At 38.4% G+C, this 23,764-nt stretch overlaps 1 protein-coding gene across 16 annotated transcripts in view; it reads right to left on the bottom strand.

Moving 5' to 3' along the window:
• Positions 1-23,764, bottom strand: part of LOC131427345 (insulin receptor substrate 1) — a 632,725-nt gene that overhangs the window by 457,223 nt on the left and 151,738 nt on the right. For all 16 annotated transcript variants that reach the window (XM_058590455.1, XM_058590456.1, XM_058590444.1 and 13 more), the window contains one exon: positions 6,386-7,265. In XM_058590455.1, the coding sequence (XP_058446438.1) occupies positions 6,386-7,178 (793 nt within the window). In that variant the 5' untranslated portion in view covers positions 7,179-7,265. The remainder of the gene's footprint in view (positions 1-6,385; positions 7,266-23,764) is intronic.

Here is a 23,764-nt window from a genome sequence, read left to right as displayed (position 1 = left end):
TATCCTGTGAGCGTGAGCACCGACTCAAAGAGCAAACCAAAAGCAAGTAAGAGACGCGTAGCGGGCACATAGAAACGGGATGTGCTGCTTGAAATTTCAGAGCATCGCATTTTCTTCTGCGCGCGACTCGTGCGCTTTGGTCTCACGAGACAGCGCACGAGATTTTTTATGAGCGCAGCTTGTGTGCTATGTGAGCCACAGTAAAAGCTGCTGTTATTATTATTTGTTCGTGCCTAGAGCGGTTCGTGCGACTTGTGTCCTATCCTAAAGGAAGAGATGAAGAGGATGAAAATAACGTACAAACCACTCCTAGATCGCATGAAGCGAGCGCGCCGCGCTATCTCATGCGACGAGAGCGCTTGAGCCTCGCTCTTGGCAGAATGCGATGAGACTTTACAACGAAGCGTGCATCAGTTTCTGGTGCGGTACGTAAATGTGCCAAAGAGTTCTCTTGAGAGCGGCAAAAGTACGTCGCATGCGCGTGGTTGTCTTATGAGAATGAGAATTTATTTGTCTCAGCGCAAAATAAAGAGCGCGCGTGCATAAGGCCTGTTCCGGAGTTACATGGTAATATGTGAAAATTAGAGAAAAAGTGTGCACCCAATTTTCTCTGAAACGGCTCAACCAATTTTAACAAATTAAAATTCAAATGAAAGGTCTTATAGTTTCCTAAAAAAATGTAGAACCTTTTATCCGGATCCGACCTCCAGTTCCGGACTTAAAGTGTGATAAGAAGAAAATTATCAATTTCATTAGTATTTTTTCACGAACGATGGTCAAAAATAGGTAAATATCCCATAAAATTGACTGATAAATTCTTCCAGTTTGCAGAGCTTATTAGTTTGTGGACACAAAAACTTAATTCGGCACTACTTGTTCCCTCTTTTCCTGTTCCGGAAGCACCGAAAATGTTGAAGAAAAACTCAATAAAAAGAATTCACTTCGATTTCTCTGCGATGCTTGAACCGATTTTCACAAATCTTGATTTGAATTATAGCTCATATTATCTTTAAAGCTACTGTGAAATTTCATCCGCATCCGACTTCCTGTTCCGCAGGTACAGAGCGATGAGTGTCAAAATTTTCAAATCGCCATATAGAGTGGCAATATGTACAACACCGGAAGAAAAAGAAAACACAAATCTAACGATGCGAGCTTTGTTCGATTTCGTATACGCTATGAAGAAATCGAAACGGTTATGGATGTCTGCTACTAGTGTGTGATATTGGTAAAAGATGGTAGTGCTGTTGATAAAAATTTGAGCTATTTTATGATAAGTGCGACCGAAAGAATAAAAGAATGTAAAGCCGGTGTAAAATAAGTGATATAAAAAAAATGTCAATGAATTGAAGTTTATTTGAAAAAATATGCAAATTTCACTGCCGGTAAGACCATGCCGTTGGTGTAGTGATATCAATAATAATAATAATAATAATAATAATAATAATAATAAAAATAATAATAATAATAATAATAATAATAATAATAATAATAATAATAATAATAATAATAATAATAATTGTAATCATCCTACCTCATCACAAACAAAGTCTTACAGTTTCATACGGAATTCCTAAATTTGTTGTGGACACTACTTTCGGTTCCGGAACTACTGGGTAAACAAGGTTTGTAGAGTTTTTTAGATTAAGTACTAACAAATTTTCCTATTTCTATTCAATGAACAGTTGTTTTGGAGAATTCCACAGTAATATTTATAATGTTATGAGTAATTATCGGAAAAATGCGGCTTTCTCAGTCAAATGGATATAGGCAAACGATTTGTTTATAAAATTGCCCGACGTTTCAGCCGTTTTTGATAACCTTTTTCAAGGGAAACTAAAAATATGCTTTTATTATACAACATTGAATAGACTTTTATGGTATATGGATTATTCTAATGTACTTTATAAACTCACTTTGGTCTAATCGTTATTGTCAGTCTCGTTGATTTCCAACGGTGGGATGTCTGTTGTCTATTTACGGTAACATATATAAAATAAACTAAGTTCGTTGAAGAACTTTTCATCGGATAGCACTATTGCCACAGAGTTTGGTGTATGCAGTGAATCTGACAATTATTAGTTTATTGGTTTGTGGGTACAATTACGTGGTGGGCATGATTGATGTCTCCAATTCGGCTGTTTTTGTGCTTTTCTTTCTTCCACACTTCGATGCCTTGATGGTGTGAAGAATGATCCATATACCATAAAAGTCCATTCAATGTTGTAAAATAAAAGCATATTTTTAGTTTCCCTTGAAAAAGGCCATCAAAAACGGCCGAAATGTCGGGCAATTTTATAAACAAATCGTTTGCCTATATCCATTTGATTGAGAAAGCCGCATTTTTCCGATAAAACTCCAAAACAGTCGATATATACAAACTTGAGTTATGAGTAATATAAGAAAGGCATCATTACACCGCTAAGTATATTAAAACAGGTTTTTTTAGTGAAATATTACAAACTCTAAGAACAGTTACGAAATATGTAAAATAGTGTAACAATTTAAGGAAGTAAAATACTGAAGTAAATTATTACCATTACCAAACAATAACGAGAGATTCAAATTTTTATCCTTCAAAACAAATCAACTTAAACTCATTAAATTCAAATATGGTACTTCAAACGAAGTACACTGAGATCTTTTCTAACGCGGTTTTTGTCGTGAATACGACTTACTTTACTATGGGGTGCCTTTTCAAAATTAGCCATATGGAAGAATGGGCAGAACTTAATCGTGAATATCTCGACTTGTATTAATGGCAGCAGCATAATTCTTTCACCATTTCATCAAAAATATGATCAGGAATTTAGGATAATATTTTGAACAGTGTGAGATAACCACAAACAACTCAAAAATTAAGTTTTCTGAATATTTTAAAACAACGCGGGAAACTTTACTTTTGCTTGGGTTTTTCGCGCAAGGACGACGATTTTGAGGTACTCAGGCACATATCTTCAACTGACTGCGTATACAAGGGGAAACGTGATCGAAATTCGATCATTTCTTCTTGTGCGTTGGATGCAAGTAGACGTCGTGGGACCAGCAGCTTCGGAGAGTGCACCTTCTGCGTGGTTAAAAACCTCAAACGCTCAGGTCACAACTCTCATTAGGACTTCAGTCGTCAGGTGGAGCACTCGGTAATGAAAGCAGACCTTTTGCGTGGTATAAAGCCTTAGGTCATGCATTCATTAGGACTTCAATCGTCGGGAGCAGCGGTCGTCAATAATGAGAGCAGTTCTCATTTGCTTTTCGGTAGTCGTCTTCAAGTTTCAGATTTTAGTTCCGGAATATAGGTTTAGAATTCAGAGCCTGCGTGCTGAAACTGGATTCTTGAGCTTGAGCGACCACCCCTGGTTGCTAATCCGTTACTGATCGGGATTAGCTGAAATTGTACAGGGAGTTTCTAGATGATCCGACCTGGGACTGGTAAATCATCCTTCAATGTACATCTTCTGGTAACGCAAGAATTCATTGATCAGTACCGGCGCCGGCCAGGCCCGAACATAGATCGTCTAAGGAATGGGAAGGGATGTTAGTTCAACACTTGCTGTTACTAGAGGCCGTATATACTACTGCGCACTCCACAAGTGTCACGGGAGAAGGATATTTGTTAGTAAAAATTTCAGTATTGGTAGTATTCGCGCGCGACTCAGTATGTTCCGGTTTCAAGATGCTCGGATGCACCACTAAACTCACTGACTTCCCGAGTGAACGTTTCAACAATATCCTATATTGAAGTTCCGAAAAGTCTTGATTCACAGCTCTTATTCGAGGAAACTGAAGAAAAATTTGCAATACTACCGCGTAAAGAATAAAAACTTCCCTATTTTTTTATAAATGAAATTACGTGATACAAAATAAACGAGTGAATAGGATTAAGACAAAATAGTTGATTCATTGCATTGACATATTCTAAACAGTTGTTATAAAATCATTTTAAATCAACGGTCAACAGATTTCACACGCGTCTTGATTCTTTATTATTTCCGATTTATTATTTTAATTATTTATTAAAATTATTAATTGGTTATATTGGTTGATCTGGGCAGCCGGCTACCGAGAAAAATTCTTCACTTTGCATTCAATATACCGATATATGTTATCTTATGATTTGCGCAATAGTTGATTTTTATCATTCAATTTATAATCCTGAAAGACAATCAATAACATGGAAGTAGAAAACATTCTAAATAAAACTTTTCTCCGAAGCTAGACGGAAATTAATAGGTTGAATGAAGAGATAATTTAGTAAAATAGAGTAATCAGAAGTGAAACGTTGAAAATATCTGATAACTGAAAGGAAAAAGAAACTCCTGCAATTGTCGCCATTTTCGACATGGAATCAGGAACCCAGTGGATCTATTCTTGGTTTATTTTTTCCCGCCGGATTCCACACGGCATCTAGGCTGGTACAGTCCGGAGAGAGCTCATAGGTACAATCAATCTCCTAGTGGACCCCAATCCCTCCTGCGTGCTGAAACTGGATTCTGGAACTATATTCCGGAACTGATTTCAGTTTCGAAATTATAGTTCTAGAATTGCAACTGATCTCTGAGTCTGTTCTTGGTTCTAAATTTAGTTCTTGAACTCAGGTCCAGTTCCTTATTCTAGAATTCTTCTATTCGGTTCTTTTTAGAACCATAACAATAGTCTCAAAGAATTATGCGAAATTTTGCTTTATTGTACTATATACAACCCATTTTGTTGATCGTGGCGAAAAATCGTCTTCAAGTTTCAGAGCTTAGTTCCGGAATATAGGTTTAGAATTCAGAGCCTGTGTGCTGAACTGGATTCTGGAAAAAGATTCCGGAACTGATTTCAGTTTCGAAATTGTAGTTCTAGAACTAAATTCTAACTGAATTCTGAGTCTGTTCGAAGTTCTGAATTTAGTTCTTGAACTCAGATCCAGTTCCTAATTCCAGAATTCTTCAAATAGGTTCTTTTGTCGTGAATACAACTTATTTTACTATGGGGCGCCTTTTCAAAATTAGCCATATGGAAGAATGGGCAGAACTTAATCGTAAATATCTCGACTTGTATTAATGGCAGCAACATAATTCAGTATTTCATCAAAAATATGATCAGGAATTTAGGATAATATTTTGAACAGTGTGAGATAACCACAAACAACTCAAAAATTAGGTTTTCTGAAAATTTTAAAACAACGCGGAAAACTTTACTTTTGCTTGGGTTTTTCGCGCAAGGACGACGATTTTGAGGTAGTCAGGCACATATCTTCAACTGAACGTGCTGATGGTTTTTGCATTGAAGAGGAAGAAAACAAGAAACGAAAAGTGGACAACATTATAAAAAAAATCAGCCGTTCCAATGGCTCTAAATGTTATCTAAAGAACTATTAAGATTACTTCTTTGCAAATCGAAGGTAGAAATCATCAGTTTAGTGATAATCCAAAATAATTTGATTTGCGTCGTGCACTTTTCGCTGTGCGAAAATCGTTCGAGATAAATGTTTCGAACTGTGCTAAATATCGTAGAGAATTCCACAATTTGGTCCTTCTAAAAGGCAGAAATGAATCCTGTACAGCATCTTGATAGTTTCTTTCAATGAAATATACAAATCCGAAATGAGATAATCGACGTCAAAAATCGTTGAAAATTTTAGTAGTGAAAAGGGGAAAAGTTTCGCAATTTACGCAATCGATCAACTATCAATTCGAATTCGAAAGTGTAAAGAAATCGTGTCAGTTTTATTCGTATTCACGACATCCAGTTATGTCTCGGACATTACACACCCGTACTTTTTTTTACACGGCTTTTTTTACGTGGTTTTGTTTTACGCGCTTTTTCTATGCGCTTTTTACGCAGATTTCCTGAGTTACGCGCTTTTTTTACGCAGATTTCCGAAGTTATGCGAATTTCCAGCTATCCGGTTTTCTTGTTTTGTCTTAGAAATGCATGAAACGTCGAAATCTGGTTTTATCCCGATTTGTTTTTAAGCCAAACAGAAAATATTTTTTTAGATTATTTTTTATTATGAGAAACTATTTTTTTGAGATTACACCAGATGTGGACGTGTCATGCATTTCTAAGACATTTGGCATAAAAAATTGTTAAATTTTGCGTTTTTCTAACCTTCAAAACATCAACCCGCGTAAAAAAAAGACTTCAGTGCATTACAAAAACGCATGTCATAATAAATCACCATTATCGTTTATGTCATACCAACGAACGGCCGATACAAGCTTTCTGTTAGTTATTTCAGGCTGTCTGAAAGAACATTTTTTTCAAGGCTGAAGCAAAACTCCCGCCGATACCCATTCAAAGGAATTGAAATTCCGAAGTCAGATCGGCATTTGAGAAGAAACCGAACCAAACAATAAATTGTGCCAATAGAAATATGCCAAATCATCGCTTTACTCACCGAAAGTAGGTCGCGGGGGTTCACCCTCCGACTCCTCGCCGCGCTGCAGGGACAGCAGCGTGCGCAGCCACCGGTTCAGCTCCTCCTCACTGTCAAACACTATACAGAAACAGTCATCCTTGGTGTACAGCGCAATCACATGCTTCTTCGTGTCATGCCGTTTGTTGATATTGAAACAACTTCGCAACACTATGCTTCGCTTGGCCTGCACCGAATTGCTTTTCAGCCAAGACTGTTTAAATTTTTTCTCATTGTCAAAATACTCCAACCGGGCACTTTTCTCTGTCGTGTCCCCGTACACCACAAAGTACTTCTTCCTGTTGGTCTTCAGCTTCCGGTGGCTACCGTGGAGGACCACATTCAGTTCCGGGGGGATCAAAGCGGACAGTGCACTGGTGGGAGCCGAGGGTCCACCGGTGGCCGCTCCAGCCCCCGTTGCCAATCCGCCGATACCGAAGCTGCCACTTGGGCCTGCACCGGCGCCCCCACCACCACCCCCGTTCGATGAGGATGACATGCTGCGAGTGAACGGAAGTAATCGTTTGGCGCTGCTGACACCGGACGCGAGCGCACTCTGCTGGTGATGGGACGACGTCGTTGTGCCAAATGGTTGCGTTCCCAGGTGATGGTGGTGGTTGTTGTTGTTGATGGTGTTATTGTTGTTGTTGTTGTTGTTATTGTTGTTATTAATGTTGCTACCGGATGAGGTTCCTGTTGTGATTTGTGAGGATGCGGCAATGATAAGATTGTTGTTATTGTTGTTGGTGTTAGCGTTGCTAGTGAGTGTGGACATCGCGGCGGCAATTTTCCGCCACGGTGGCCCATGAGAACTGTTGCAACGTGACCGGAAGGGTGGTTTTTCCGAAGACGTCTTGATGGTCTGGAAGAAGAAGAAAAAAAAACGGGAATGAAAATTAAATCATTACGATTGCTCAACTATACCAGTACGAAACTGCCAGAACATCGCACATCTAATTTCGTCATCTCTACCGCGGCGCGAGCTTAAAACTAGAAAAAATGTCATTGACCTGAAAACAGAACCGAAAACAGCCGGTGGTACGAGCTGTGAGTACGAAAAAATATCTTCTCTTGCACCAAAAGCGCGCGCGGGGGTTGAAACTGAATCGTCGTGGTACCTCCCTCGAAGTGGCACCCAAAGACGAGAGCTCGCCGCAAAAAAAAAAAACAAAGTATAAATAAAACGTAATTGAATCATACCGCACCATTACCGAAAAATAAGTTTCCACTCGAAACTGGCAGACCATCGCTGCAAAATATTTGGCACAACCACAGAGCGGTACCTCTGAGTGTTCGCGATAGTTTTGGGCGCCACGGCAGGTGGCAACGTCGGCTGACGGGTTCCCACTCGAAGGTTGGCATCGAAGGAGCCGTATGTGTGGTCAAAATTGTCAGTGCCTAAGAGAGACAGACATTGTCGACGGAGCAAGATTCGATCAAGTTTTTTAATGTTCTGTGGTTGTTGTTTAGTAGTCGAAATGGTCGACGAATTTCAAAGCAAATCGTGTTCGAAGTTGGACGCACATTCTTAGATATTAGCGAAACTTTTCGGACATGTAGACTTTGTCACAAAAAGTCACTTTGAATACTTTAAATGATGATTTCAAAGTTTTTTATAAGATCAATTTTGGATACGAGCAACCTCAAGATATAAACCTGAACAAATGAAACGATTTTATATCATAATGATAATTTTCAAGAACGACATCAGACTGATTAGTTTTATAAACAGCGATTCAAGCGAAGATTTTATATATTTTGATCGAAAAATGTTGAATCAGTAACCGTGAAACTATGATATCAGTAGTAGTAGTAGTAGTAGTAGTAGTAGTAGTAGTAGTAGTAGTTTTTTTATCCTTCGTTAGAATGCGTCGATAATATCCGAAAAGTGTTTGAAAATACTATGGCAGCAATACAAGAAAGAAAACATGTGACACAGTCCGCACAACATGTTTTGTTACTTTCATTGATTTTGTATTCGGGTATATACCTATGATCAAAAAATAACCGAAATTTTCATTTTAAAATTCCCGCGCTTGTCCAATCGGTAAACTTTTATTCTCTCAACGTTGGCAACACTTTTATACACATTCTGTAAAATTTTGACGCATATCGTACGATTAGTTTTTGTTTGGCGTCTATACGAAGAAGTTGAAAAATTTTCGTGTGGCGATTTTTATAATGGATGAAAATTTAGAACAACGGTTCGCCTTCAAAGCGCCATTCGGTCGATTGTTGTGCGGTTTATTCATAGATCCACACCTCATCACCAGTTATGATGCATTCGATGAATGTGGGGTCACTATCTGCGTTGGAAATCATCTCTTTGGCCACATCAACACGACGCTGTTTTTGAATGAAATTCAGCTTTTTTGGCACCAGCCGAGAAGCGACGCGTTTCAAACCCAAAACATCAGTTAAAATGTGTTCGGCTGATCCATAAGAGATGCCCAACAACACAGCAATCTCTCTAATTGGTACAGAACGATTTTGCAACACGATTTGCTTCGCGAATTCAATGTTTTGCTCAGTAACAGATGTTGTTGGGCGGCCAGCGATTTCATCATGATCCAAGCTTGTACGACCACCTTTGAAGCGTTTATACCACTCGTATGCTTGTGTTTTTCCTAGACACGATTCACCAAAGGCCTTTTCTAACATTTTCAACGTTTCGGAACTCTTAAATCCATTTGTAACACAAAATTTGATGCACGCACGTTGTTCTAAATTTTCATCCATTATAAAAATCGCCACACGAAAATTTTTCAACTTCTTTGTATAGAAGCCCAACAAAAACTAATCGTACGATATGCGTCAAAATTTGACAGAATGTGTATAAAAGTGTTGCCAACGCTGAGAGAATAAAAGTTTACCGATTGAACAAGCGCGGGAATTTTAAAATGAAAATTCTGGTTCTTTTGTGATCATAAGGTATGTATTGGAATATGAGTTAAAATTAAATTATTAAGATTTAAATTGGGTGTTCAGCCACAAGTGGTAACTTTTCAGCCCTATTATATACATGATTTGGTTATTACCATGAGGACATCATTTGCTTCCGCAATTCTGAGATTTTTGTGTAGGGAAAATTCTGAACCTACTTGTATTGTGTAATGGGGAAAACGAACTTATTTTAACTTAATTTCAACCAGGAGTCTCAAGGCAACATCGGGAAGATTTTTATTAAGAATATTAAAAATTTCATCATTATCAGGAGCCTTCATATTTTTAAGTTTCTTAATAATTGATTTAATTTCATCAAAATTCGTCTCAATAATGTCATCGTGTGATAACACTTGGGTTGAAATATGATCATATTTCAGTGAGACTTCATTTTCAATAGGACTCACAACGTTCAAATTAAAATTGTGTACACTCTCAAACTGCTGAGCAAATTTTTGAGCTTTTTCGCCATTTGTAAGAAGTATTTGATTTCCTTCCTTGAGAGCAGGAATTGGTTTCTGAGGTTTCTTAAGAACCTTGGAAAGTTTCCAGAAAGGTTTAGAATATGGTTTAATTTGTTCAACTTCTTTAGCGAAATTTTCATTTCGCAAAAGAGTAAATCTATATTTAATTTCTTTTTTTAAATCCTTAACTATGTTTTTCATAGCAGGATCACGAGAACGTTGATATTGTCGTCGACGAACATTCTTCAACCGAATGAGCAGTTGAAGATTGTCATCGATGATAGGAGAATTTAATTTAGTTTGAGCTTGATTCAAATTATCAATTGCTGTGTCGATGTCCACAGAATTTTCTAAAATAGTTTCATGATCCACATGATTTTTAATGTAAGATTTGTAATCCAACCAATTAGCTCTATGATAGTTGAATATATAACTAATTGGATTAATTATAGCTTCGTTGGAAAGTCTGAATGATCTGAGTCAAAGTCAGCATGTGTAATCGGTTCACTACAAATGTGACTTTGATCTGTTAGAACCAGATCAATTGTAGAGGGGTTTTTCACGGAAGGGAAACAAGTCGGATTACTGGGATGAAGAACTGTGAAGTGACCAGCTGAGAGTTGATTATAAAGTATTTTACCATTACTGTTATTTTGCCTACAATTCCACTGGACATGCTTAGCATTTAAGTCTTCTATTACGAAAAATTTCGGTCGATACCTTGTGAGTTTTTGCAAATCGCCTTTAAAGGAATTTAATTGTTCGCCGGTACATTGGAATGGCAAATATGCTTCAGCGATGAAATAAATTCCATGAATGGTTTCAACTTCGATTCCCAAGCTTTCAATAACTTTAGTATTGAAAGTAGGTAAAATTCGATGTTTAATTTGCCGTTGGACAAAAATGGCAACTCCACCACCCATTCCAGTAAATCTGTCAAATCGATGAACCGCATAATGTGGATTACTTTTCAATTTGACATTTGGTTTAAGAAAAGTTTATGTCACAATGGCAATATGAATTTTGTGAACCTTGAGAAAATTATAAAATTCATATTCACTCGTTTTCAAAGATCGAGCATTCCAATTGAAAATATTCAAATAATTATTAAACATAACTGTTAAATTTTAAATTCATTATAATATTATTTGCAAATTGCCATCCGATTTGAAATGCTTCAAAAAGTGATGAAGTCGAATTCATTCGGATGATCATTTGAAAAAGTTGATCTTGTAGGTAGATCATTTTATTTTCAGTTATATCGCCTAAATCGACTTCATTTAAAGAAGCGAATGGCATTGAAGGAATATTGGTAGGTAGACTGCCATTAGAACTGTCATTAGAAGAAGATGATATGGCCGATCTACCTATTAATAAATTGTTTTCGTTAGAAGATGAACTGCAAGGTTTTCCTGTGTTTTGATTATTTACATTAGAAGAATTAAGTGGAAGATTTCTACCTGTTACACTAGCGTAACTGACATTAGAAGAAGATGGTGACGAGGTCGATCTTTGTAGCAATAAATTGTTTTCGTTAGAAGACGAATTGAAAGGCGTATCTGTTTTTTGTTTTAAATTCGAAGAAATAAGTGCCTTAGAAGAATTAGGCGTGGCATTTGCAACGGTTTTTTAAATTTCAGGTATGTATGTTGTCTAAGCGAACGAGCGTTTTAAATTTTTTCCCTGACAGAACATTTCAAATAATTGGATTTATGATTTCCATCGCAATTTGAACATGAAAATTTATCAGTGGTTTCATTCATTGGACAAACGTCTTTCGAATGAGATTTACGACAATTCAAACACCGTATATCCATATGACAATTTTTGATTCCGTGGCCGAAGCCTTGGCAACGACGACATTGCGTTAAGTTTGCAATACGAGTATGCCGTTTATAATGTTCCCAATGAATTTTAAAGAGGGAAATAAAACGTACTTTTTCTAAAGTTTTCAAATTGTTTACGTCACTTCGATTGAAGTGTATAAGGTAAAGTTCATAAGAAATTCCAGAGCGTGGTTTAGAAGTACCATTCGCTCTTTTTTCATAAGTATTACTTGGGAAGGGGCAAAACCAAGCAATTCGTTTAGTTCATTTTTAATTTCATCAGTACTTTGATCATTTGATAAGCCTTTCAAGACAGCCTTACCTTGAAGGGTATGTCTGACTTTATATCGTATGAATAAAATTTATAAAGTTTCTCGGACAAATATCGGATAAGACGTTCATAATCTTCCAACCCATCAACCAAGACTCGACATTCTCCTCTTCGTCCGATTTGAAACGAGACTTTTACTTCCGAGAGCAAAGTAGAAAGCTCAGTACGGAATGCTTTGAAGTCGGAAATCATCACCGTCACTGGTGGCATAGATTGATGTTTCTTCCCAGAATGACAAGCGTCCATTTTGGAAATTTTTGAAGAATTTTCTTCTATGTCGCTACAATCGGATTCAGGAAGAATCTCGTAAATATTGTTAGACGGCATAGAATCAACGGAAGGGAAATCCGTCCGTTGTCTTTTATTTTTACATTCAGATTCTATAAGATCGTGAATGTTATTAGAAAAATGTTGAATAACGGATTGTGATTTATTCCGTATTGAATCATTTTTAGTCTTAGGCTTGTTGCCTTTCCGGTTGGGCGCAGGCATTTTTGAAATGAATGAAATTTGAAATTAAATTAACTAGGCTAAATTAGTCTTTGATTAAACTCCTGGTTTGAAAAAGTCTTGATATAGACTGATTTTGTGGTAGTCTTAATAAAACTGATTAGTTCGAAGAATAGTTCTTTGAATAGCTAGACTTAAAAAATGCTGATTAATTACTTAGTCTTGAAAAAGATTGATTATATAAGAATATCACTATTTGTATAGCCTTGAGAAAGGCTGACTAATTGTTAGTCTTTAAAAAGACTGTTAGTGATTCAGGTAGCCTTGAAAAAGATTGAAGCCTTGAATCAAAGAAACTCTAGGTAGCCAGAAAAAATTCCAAGAGCCAACAGCTATACGCGTGCGGTGCGAACGACTTTTCAACACCGACTGATGGGCCAAAGTTTTGAAGCATAATCAAGGGTTCCTGGAACAGAGTTCTGGACCTGCATGCTGACCTTGGGTCCTGATTCTGTATTCTGAAACTGATACAGAATTTTTTATTTGGATTCTGAATTTGGACCTGGATGATGTAACATATATAGATTCTAAGCCAAGATCTGAATTCCAGACCAGGATTCCGTACTATAACTGGAACTCAGAACCTGGACCTAACCTCTAAACATGAATTTCTGATCTGAGTGCAGAATCTGAATTCTGAACCTAAAATCGGGACTTCGATTCGATTTTCTAGTCTGCATCTGAATTCTGAAATTGGACTCAGATTCTGGACCAAAATTATTGACATTCTGACCCGGATCAGCTCCTGACAGAGTTTTTGAACCTGAGGCTAAAGCTTGGCTTTTCACCTGAATTCTGGACCTAGTTTCAGAACATGGACCTGGCTTTTTGAGCGAAAACCGGGATCCGAATTTTAGGCTTGCATTTCGGACCTGGGTTATAGACCTGAACTTCTGACAGGAATACATAGGTTTTCATGTGTTTTGGACATAAGCTCTGATCCCAGGCCCAGATTCTGGGTCTGAATTCCTGACAGAAGTTTTAGATCTGAACCTAAATTCTGAACCGGGAAGCAAGATTCTTGGAATTTTGAAATGGTTTTTTTTTCGCTATGAAACACAGAATTTTACAGGTGAATGAATTTATATGCACCATTTACCAGCCTAGCAGAGTTGGTCTTCTGAGGTTCAGTCGATTAAACGCCTTGCTTTATGATCTAATGTTTCTCGGTTCAAGTCGCGCAGGTGCTATAGATTTTTTTTTGTTTTTTATGTCATTCAATTTCAAGTCGTGTATTTCTCAAGTCACACAATTTTACATGTTCTTGAATATAAATTGGCGTGGAATTTATGTGCATCTTAGAAGATGTAAAATCACAAGAATTTTTCGAACTGTGTATATTACTCACATATCTATATAAATTTGTCATGAATACATTTTACTCAGGGCCTTCCTCAGAAAGATTTTTTAAGTATTGAAGCCAACTATTTGCGACTCACCGGTTAAAAATTTTGAGTTTACTACCCTCTGAAAATGAGCTAATGCCCACTAGTGGGCTATAGGTCCCTATAGTTTGGAAATCACTGCTTTAAAGTCCCTATCTTAATGTATTAACCGTTGGTAGGGGAAGCATAATTACCTATCGTGGGACAAAATTAAAGTAAAATCAAAAAGGGTATTTCTGTATAAAATGTTCAAAACGACGTATGTAACAATAAGAGATTCTCATTGTTTACTTTTTCTTTTGATTATTACGGCACTCTTAGCAATCCTTCTCTCCAATCATTTACCGATAATAATAACTAAAGCTATCATCTTTTAATCTGCTCTGGAGAAATTACCGAAAAAAGCAGGAATATTTCGCAATAATCGAAAGAGAAAGTAAACAAAGAGAATCTCTCATTGTTACATACGTCGTTTTGAACATTTTATACAGATTTCTTTTTAAATCAATTTTCAATCTTTGAAATAGTTTTTTTTTTTCAGTGTAGGACTCGATGCTTACAGCATTTTTCTTTGTATAAATTTTGTACGAATTTTCGATCAATTTTTGAAAAGAAAACTATATATTTAAAATGGCTTTCTGTGAAAAAAGTGTACATGTCTAGACAGTATCATTTAAATCTGAGAAGGTGGCTGCCAACATTGGTTCGAGTTGCCGTAAAGTTCGTTCAGTTCAAGGGAGTTCGACTTGATTTTGTAAAATATATCGAGATATCTATTAACGGCTGTACTCGAAACTACGCAAAATGAAATAAACGCTTTTTTTCACTGGATTCGCCGGAACAGGAACGATTGTGAAGCATCGTTTAGGAAATGAAAAATGTTACCTAGCCCTTTACCAAAAAAGTATATTTCAAACGATAAATTGTCTTTTATGTGATATCGCAAAACAAAATTTGCCCCGCTGTGACGCAGAAATAGTCTTCGGAAAAAACAACCACCTACCGAACTACCGCACATTGCACACCACAACATCCCACAGCATCATGACTGTCGCGAAACCTCCGTTACCTTGTTGGCAACAGTCCTTCTTCTTTCAGAGTTCACTTGTTCGCTTCAACGAGAGTAGCTACCTTCGGCACGTCTCCGCTGCCGACGTAATCCAAGCACCTAATAGCTAATATTCCTTTGGCACCACCACCGCCGAACCCGCCGTCGTCATCGTCGTCGTCGTCGTCGTCGTCCCGACAAGGTGAGACATACATATCTGTATTCAGGACACACTGCAAAACAGGTCCAACTTTTTCCGAATAATTGTTGCAACAAATGTTTTGCCAACTTTGAACAAAGGCGAAACAACCGAGCGAGCGAACGAACGAACGAAACGATGGACCACCACCGATGATGTTGATGATGATGATACCGATGCTCCGCTTCCACACGTTGATCGTCCTGGCGGGCGAAAAAAAGCGGGAGAGGGGGGGGGGGGGGGGTAAGAGTGATCTGGTCGAAGGCACCCACCTTCATTCACCAAGTCGCTGGGCGCACGAGAAGTAGCAAAACAAGAACCCAAGCCAAAACAACGAATTTGCAGTCACTAGTCTTTTTATCTTCACTCACAAGCTACAACCCCAGCCCCCCCCTCTTTTAGTCACTAGTTCAACGCAAAAAAAAATAAAGAAAAAAAACACAAGTAGCAGTGATTCACGTGAAAAGCGTGCAATCCGGGTGCTGAAAAAGTGCTATACACAAGGACCACACCTTGCAACTACTGTCCCTGCCATTTTCCTTCGTCCTAAACAAGCCAAACAGGACACAACGGCAACGACTAAGTAACTAAGCAGGGGACGAGCTTAAACCACAGTGCTAGTGATGGCGGGACGGACGGACGGACGGGGATAGTATGAGTAAATGAACTCAACTGCGGTAAAAATAAATTGAAAACAAAGTTTTGCACCACTTGAAGATATCGTAGTATCATGTATGTACAATTCGTAGCTGAGCTGAGTGATCTGACGATGGGTGGTTTGGGGAGATGTTGTGTGTGTGTGTGGGGGGGAGCAGACACTGGGGCTCAATTCGAAACTATAGTGCAGCTACATGAGCTGAATTTTGATCGGAACACTAAAATACAGTTGCCAGTTTCGGTTCGGTCTGTCCGGACAAATCGCACTAAAATGATTGATTCAGAGACGAACGACGAGACCGACGTCTGTCGACAAAGTCAATGGCATCAATTGGATACAGTTTAATTAACATATTTCCAACATAGTTCGTTTGTGTTGGATTGATTGATTAACAGCTTTAAACTAAAAGTGGACTTGGAAAATGATTCCTTTTGGTTGGTCTTAGCACTGAACTAAAATTAAAACAACTAAAATGAACTCCCTAGATATTTAAAGATTTGATCCTAGCCATGACTTCTCATTATTTTCCTGTTGGGAAGGGAAGGATAGGAGGAACATGGAAAGGATGTGTGTAGTGCCTGAGGTGGAAAACAGAGCAAAGCAAATCGTGTTGCACCCCCGAAAGGATGCTGAACGATCTGGAGATGCCAAAATGCACATCTAATGAAATCTCAGAAGTGGCCAAGAAATAGGAAACCGACAGAAACAAAAATTTATGTTTGAATTGGATTTTTCGAAAGTTCAATGGAGAATGTCGTGTTTCATTGACGTTTTCACGAAAAAAAAACTACAAGGATCAGCCCGAGGTGCGTGTGCAAGAAGGAGGGGGAAGGTTTGAAGGTTCAAACCTTCCCCTTATTATGTTACGAAAACTCTTCTCGAACAAATGTTGGCAGCACCCTCTCTGATTTGAATGAAACTTTCTGGACATGTGAAATAATTTGGTTTTTCAAAATGATCAATTTTGGCTGACGGTCTTTCGAGAAGGGCTAAACATTTTTAATCGTTTTAATTCCAAAAACTACTTTTTTGAGCAGTTAGTCGAAAGAAATTAAATTTAATTAATTCCACTATATTTAAAAATCTTCTTTATCTCTATTGGAAACTAATCAGATGCACTAGTCTATCCTAACCCGCTCGCCCTTTCCTCTCTTTCTCCGTCTTTCACCATCTATTCGATCCCTAATTAGATCTACTTGCCGATTCTAACCCCGTTGTTAGCCCACGCCCACTTTTCTCTTCTTTTTCTTTCTGGCCTTTTAAGCAAGAACAATATTGCTACCCAGTAATGCTTGGTGTCATCAACTAGTTATATGGTTATAGGTTTAGTTTTAATTGAAAGTGTTAAGCAGAATTGTATCCGTTGGATCATTGTAATCTGTTGATACAAAAGTTGAAGAAGTTTTATGCCTGCTGGAGAGAGAGATTGCCAAATTTCATCTCTATCGGGTTTTACCCTTTTAAATTACACTATTTCGCCACTAACGTCGCGATTTTTTTTTCAAAGATCTATTGTCAAAAATGATAAATCCCATAAAAGGTGTTATACTAGTGATTTTCACAAAATCAGTCAATTTTTTCAATAAAAATTTCAATTCAATACTGAAAAAAAAATCCTTAACAAGTACTACACTGAAAAATATATTGATTATGAAAATTTCAAATCTATTTACAAAACAAAACCATTATTAACCGATCATACATTGCAAGATTTAAGAAGTGACAATTTTTCAAACAAAAACTATTTCTTGTCTAAACTGAGTTTTTTATTCAGCGTCTTTCTATTAAAAACTAAACAAACAATGAATTTGTCCACCATCTTCATTGGAACTAACAAGATCTTTTTTTTTGTCACTAACCTTTTCGTTCCCCCTTCCTTGTCTCTTCACCATCTCGATGGCAACTAATTAGATCTCTGTCGTTTTCTGACATTTTGTCCCCACATCCCCTTTTTACCCCGTTTCCACAATATTCACCTTTTTTTATTCTCTTCCGTAACATCACAATCACCGCCCACGGAAGACCGCTCCAGTCGAAAACCAGCATGCGGGCCACCCGCCGGGCCTTCGTAGTTTCCCGCGGACCCACACGGACAGATTACGGGTACGATGCAAATGACACTAAAAACCCTTTCAGGTCAAAACTCGTACAGACGATATTAGTTCGCTTTGAAGCAGGCATTGAAGGCAAGAAAAAAAAACGACCAGAATATAAGTCCAGCCGTTATTTTTCATCACGACAACGTTCGGCCGTAGGTTATGTTTCCGTTCAAAATCTATTTGGAAAATTCTGTTTCAACCACAATATAGTGCGTTAAGAGTTTATACACTAAAACCTCAATTTACACGAGCATAATTTACACGAATTCAAAATTCAAAGAAACTAAATAAGAGCGTGGGCATCCAAGAATTATAAGAAATAATCGCTTTTATATAACTACTGAGTGCGGTATGTACCCGTAGTACTATTTACAGAAAATTAACATACTGTGATAAAGACTGTACCAGAAAGTATGGACGCACTTTGATTTCGCTGTAAATAATTCACAAGTGTTAGATATTCAAATTTTATACGATATATTAATAATATTAGACTACAACAACAGCCATTGTAGACTAGCTGGCGCACCTTCTTGCGAACGTTACTCATTAAATTCCGTACAAACTTCTTGGCGACAAGTTTTGACACTTTTTTCCAATTTTTTTCGAAATGTTAAATGGTTTTGGCTGCCGAGACATGTTTCCTAAGATGTGCCTTCGTTAATGCCCAAAAATTCCTCAATTGGTCGAAGTTGTGGGCAATTCGGTGCATTCATGTCTTTTGGGACGAAAGTGACATTTTTGGTAGTATACCATTCTACCGTTGATTTCGAGTAGTGGCCAAGATCTGGCCAGAAGTCAACAGGATCCTTGTGGCTTCGAATCATGGGTAGAAGTCGTTTTTGTAAACATTCCTTGATGTATATTTCACTGTTCATTGAAGAAGTGGTGATTAAGGGTTTCGAAATCTTATCGCAGCTACAAATTGCTTGCCAGACCATAGCTTTCTTACCAAAATTTTCGACTTCAATCGATGTCTCGGTTTAACACTTGCCCTTCTTGCACCGTATAATATTGTGGTCCCGGCAAGCATTTTTAATCAAGTTTCACGTAGGTTTCATCGTTCATGATTATGCAGTTCAAATTTCCAGCAAGAATCGTATTGTACAGCTTTCGAACTCTCGGCCTGATCGATGCTTCTTGTTTCGGACTACGTTTTGGTTGTTTCTACTTCTTATGGGTTCGAAGATTCAAACGTTCTTTAGCACGAAAAACATTTGACTTCGAAGTGCCCACTTTTTTGGCCACATCCCGAACTGAAACCTCCTTCTTTTGCTCGAACGCCTTCAGTATACGTTTATCCAACTGAGGGTTAGTAAGACCTTTTTTCGACCTGTTTTCGGTTTATTTATACACAATTTGTCGACGTTGTTCTGCTGAAAGTCCACGCATTTCGAAACAAACTAATGAAAACGAATAAACAACTGCACAAGTGGTTAGAGAAGGGTGTAAACAATAGCACGCAACCATAAAAATTGACAGATTCTGAACCATCGCAAAATGGCAGTGGTTTTTGGTTGCATCCATACAGTCTTTAGGATCTGTAGAATCTGTGGTTTTTGGTTGCATCCATACAGTCTTTAGGATCTGTAGAAGAACTTGTTCATCCCAGAAAGCTTCTCGGAAAAGGCCGTAAGGTCTACCAACGTAACCGATGATCCATCCGAAAACTTCCTAGAGTTAAGGCCTTCAGATCTGCCAGTGTAACAAAGTGCGTTAACAAACTTATCGTTATCGGACCAAATGCGTAATGCCACATGCGATCAATAGAACAATTTTGATTTCTCTAGGTCATCCAAAAGTACCTGGAGTTCAGGCCTTAAGATCTACCAATGCAACAAAGTGCATTAACGAACTTATCGTTATCGGTCCATATTCGTGATGCGAAATGCGATCAACAGGACAACTGCGATTGCTCTAGACCATCAAAAAACTACCTGGAGTTCAGGCCTTAAGATCTACCAATATAACAAAGTGCATTAGCGAACATATCATTATCGGTTCATATTGGTGATGCCACATGCAATCAATAGAACAATTTTAATTTCTCTAGGTCATTCAAAAACTACCTGGAGTTCAGGCCTTAAGATCTACCAATATACCAAAGTGCATTAACGAACATATCATCCTCGGTCCATATTCGTGATGCCACATGCGATCAATAGGATAATTGCAATCTCTAGACCATCCAAATACTACCTGGTGTTCAGGCCTTAAGATCTATCAGTGTAACGAAGTGCATTAACGAACTTATCGTTCTCGGTCCATATTCGTGATGCCACATGCGATCAATAGAACAATTTTGATTGCTCTAGACCATCCAAAAACTACCTGGAGTTCAGACCTTAAGATCTATCAGTGTAACAAAGTGCATTAACAAACTTATCGTTCTCGATCCATATTCGTGATGCCACATGCGATCAATAGAACAGTTGTGATTGTTCTAGGCCATCAAAAACTATCTGGAGTTCAGGCATTAAGATATACCAATGTAACAAAGTGCATTAACAAACTTATCATTCTCGGTCCATATTCGTGATGCCACATGCGATCAATAGAACAATTTTAATTTCTCTAGGCCATCCAAAAATTTCCTGGAGTTGAGGTCTTAAGATCTATCAGTGTAACAAAGTGCATTAGCGAACTTATCGTACTCGGTCCATATTCGTGATGCCGTGATGCAATCAATAGAACGATTTTGATTTCTCTAAGCCATCCAAAAACTATCTGGAGTTCAGGTCTTAAGATCTACCAATGTAACAAAGTGCATTAACGAACATATCATTCTCGGTCTACTGAATGCTTGGATGACTGGGAACCTACCTGGAACAGCTCTAAATAGACAAGTAAGCAATGTGTAGCTAAAAAAGAATGAACCACAAACAAAAAATGTATTAGCCGTTGTAGCTTTTGCTGCGACACAGTGTAGTCCCTAAGGACAATACTCCAAGTAGATCTTAGATCTTGGAACATCTCTTATGCATTTCCATAGTCTCAGAGCATACTCAGAAGATCCTCAGGCGCTAAAGCTTCGGACGTAGTAGGATTGTTCATTTTATTTTCATTGAAATCAAGTGAAATTTGAAAAACCCGCGAAAAATTTGAAATTACGCAATGTTTTATAAAATTTATGCGAAATTTAATTTACGCACCCCCGACTCTGCGCGTAAATTGAGGTTCCAGTGTGCTAAATTTCCTCGATTCCGAATCCATCCAGCAGCAGTTCCAGGTACCGATTGGATCAACGGTATACCTGATTAATCTGAACGTCTCGGGAAGACACTGTCAGTTATTCGGTTCGTTAAATAACATGTACTGATCCAACGGGGGGTGAAACTCGCCCATGGAAGTCCCCTAATCCTTAATCCTTAAAGCTGTTGAAATCTGAATAAAATCCTAAATAAATTCAGTACATACTAGCCGGACGTTGGAAAAAATTAAAACCGAATCACGTCTTTTGAATATCCAACCGATTTACCTTCACATCGCAGAGGCTTTTATACGCATTCGAAAAAAAATCCGATTAAGAAAACCGATAAGAATTTACGAACCATGTCATTCATCCAACCGTCCATCCATCCATCCATCCATCCGTCCGTCCATCCATCCGCATGTAAATTAATGTTTACAATCCCAGAAACTTGTCCCAGAATACGCTGACCCCGGCCCGCTATCAGAAGAAAACCAGTTCCAGTGCTGGTACCTCTCCGAAATCACTCGCTCAGCAATCGCTGGATTGTTTGTCAGTTTTGTCAACATCAGCATCAAGTTTGCGGCTTATTTTTATCCTCACCATCCACTCCACCACTCTTCGCGGCTACCGCCCTTTTGCTTGCCGTGCAAATGTCTACCGGCTTAGTGCAATTTGTTGTTGTTCGCTGCTCTCCGGCAGATAAAACGCCTCTACGGTTCCAAGACAGAAAAAAAATTGACTGATAGAGTGGTGTGCGGTGGCTGCCGAATCCGTCACGAAACATCTAAAATTAGTTTATTTCGGAGACTCACTGTCGAACTTCGCGGCAAATATTTTAAAATATAGAGGAAATCGCATTTTTATGACTTATTCCGATGTGCACCGATTAGAGGTTTCCTCTTCGGATTAATAGACGCAAAAGTACACGGAGAGAAAATTTATGACCCATAACCGAATTAAAAATGTTTATCACCAATTGCGAACAGGCCGTTAACGCGAACCATGTCGTGCCGTTCGGGTGCCCTTCCACCCCGTTCGTACCGACGAACGACACGAACACAAGACACAGTCGCGAAACACCGCGTAAAGTAAGTGAGGTGGTGGTGGTTAGATTCGCTTGGGAAGATTTCCACGGTCCCCTCCACTGTAAGATCAACACGTGCCCCTCCCTACCCCATTACTCCGTCCTTCCACAGTCGTAGAGATTCCGGAAATAGCATCGAGTGGCATCGGCCATCGGTAGTCGGACTATATTGAATTAAATGATTTCGGTTCTGCTCATTGAGCCCTCCGCTCTCTTTTGTGTGGGGCCGCCGGTTCCGTTCATTAGGCTCGACCCTCGGTGTGATGGGGGTGTGGTCTGAATTTTAAGTGCTCCTTGGCTGGGCTGGCATCTTGTCCGGAGCTGCACCTGTCCGCCTGCAGTTGGCCAGCCGACGGTTCCGGTGATGATGGACGGACGAGACGGGTTGCGGCCAACTAAAAAATAAACTGCGCACAACTAATTGGCGCCCGTCATTTCGGGTGCGATGAACCGGGAGGGTGGTGGTAGTGGCAGTAATAATTTTCCGGAGAATAAATTTCCAGGTTTGAACGAGGTTTTAGGTAATTGATAGCGATAAACAACCGACTTTTATGGGATTTCACCGGTGAACTAGTGTGAACTGTTGGTTTGCTTCGGGCCCACAGGGAAAACAAAATGCTTTCGCATGATAGCAAGTTTATCGAGAGAGCGAGAGAGAAAGAGAGAGATATTGTTGAAAAGTTTCCAGATCGGATAATCAATGCACAACCTCGAGGATCGCGAGTGAAAGGAATATTTTATTTTATTTCATTGTTGTTGGTTGAATGAACCGTCGATCAAAGAGCATAGGGCGTGACTTGAAGCATTGTGGTATGTAAATGTAAAGTATTTTAAAACTACAAAACTACCTAGCCTTAAACTTTTTTTTCCATTGGCACTAGTTCTTCATGTGTTATCGGAGAGTTTTTATTTTTCTTTGTTTCCTCCAAAGACGTGCAGTCTTCGGTATAATTTTTTATTTCAATCAATGTGGCAAATGGAGTACCGATCTCAATATCCCGGTTTTTGACCGGTTTCTACCGGTTTGAGAGATAAAAATTCCCGGTTTTTAGAATACACCTAAATCGCCATTGTTTAAATTATGGTAATTCACTTGCTAACAGTGCTAAGAAATAAACGCGGAAATAGCGGAAATCAAGTTTAGGAAAAACGAGCCACCTGATAAAGATAGAAACGACGCGGCACTATAAGTTAAAATGAAACGCGGCTACAATGATAATACCACGAATGAAAGCAAAGAATATTCTAACCGCAGAATATCAAATTTTGCAAAAAAGTAAAGTTTTCACTTGCGCTCTTGTCGTGTAGTAATAAAGCTCCGGAGCCAGACAGAATTCAATTCAACTTTAAAAAAATCTGCCAGACATTGCCAAAATGCGCTTGTTGAAATAATACAACGTGATTTTCATTACTTAGAACCATTTGGAATAGTTTGAAATTTTTTCATAAATACGTTTATTTTATAAGGCAATATAACTACAGGGTTGTTACGAAAAATTTCAAAATCAAAACGCGCGAAGTTGAAAACTAAAATGCGCGATATTCCGATATTTACGCCACTATTTTTATGCAGGTTATACTTTCCGCAAAACTTGAGAATTCACTTAACACATGGATCAAT

The sequence above is a fragment of the Malaya genurostris genome, chromosome 2 (assembly GCF_030247185.1).
Source record: "Malaya genurostris strain Urasoe2022 chromosome 2, Malgen_1.1, whole genome shotgun sequence".
In the NCBI taxonomy this organism is placed as follows: domain Eukaryota; kingdom Metazoa; phylum Arthropoda; class Insecta; order Diptera; family Culicidae; genus Malaya; species Malaya genurostris.
This window is presented reverse-complemented; position numbering and strand designations above follow the sequence as displayed.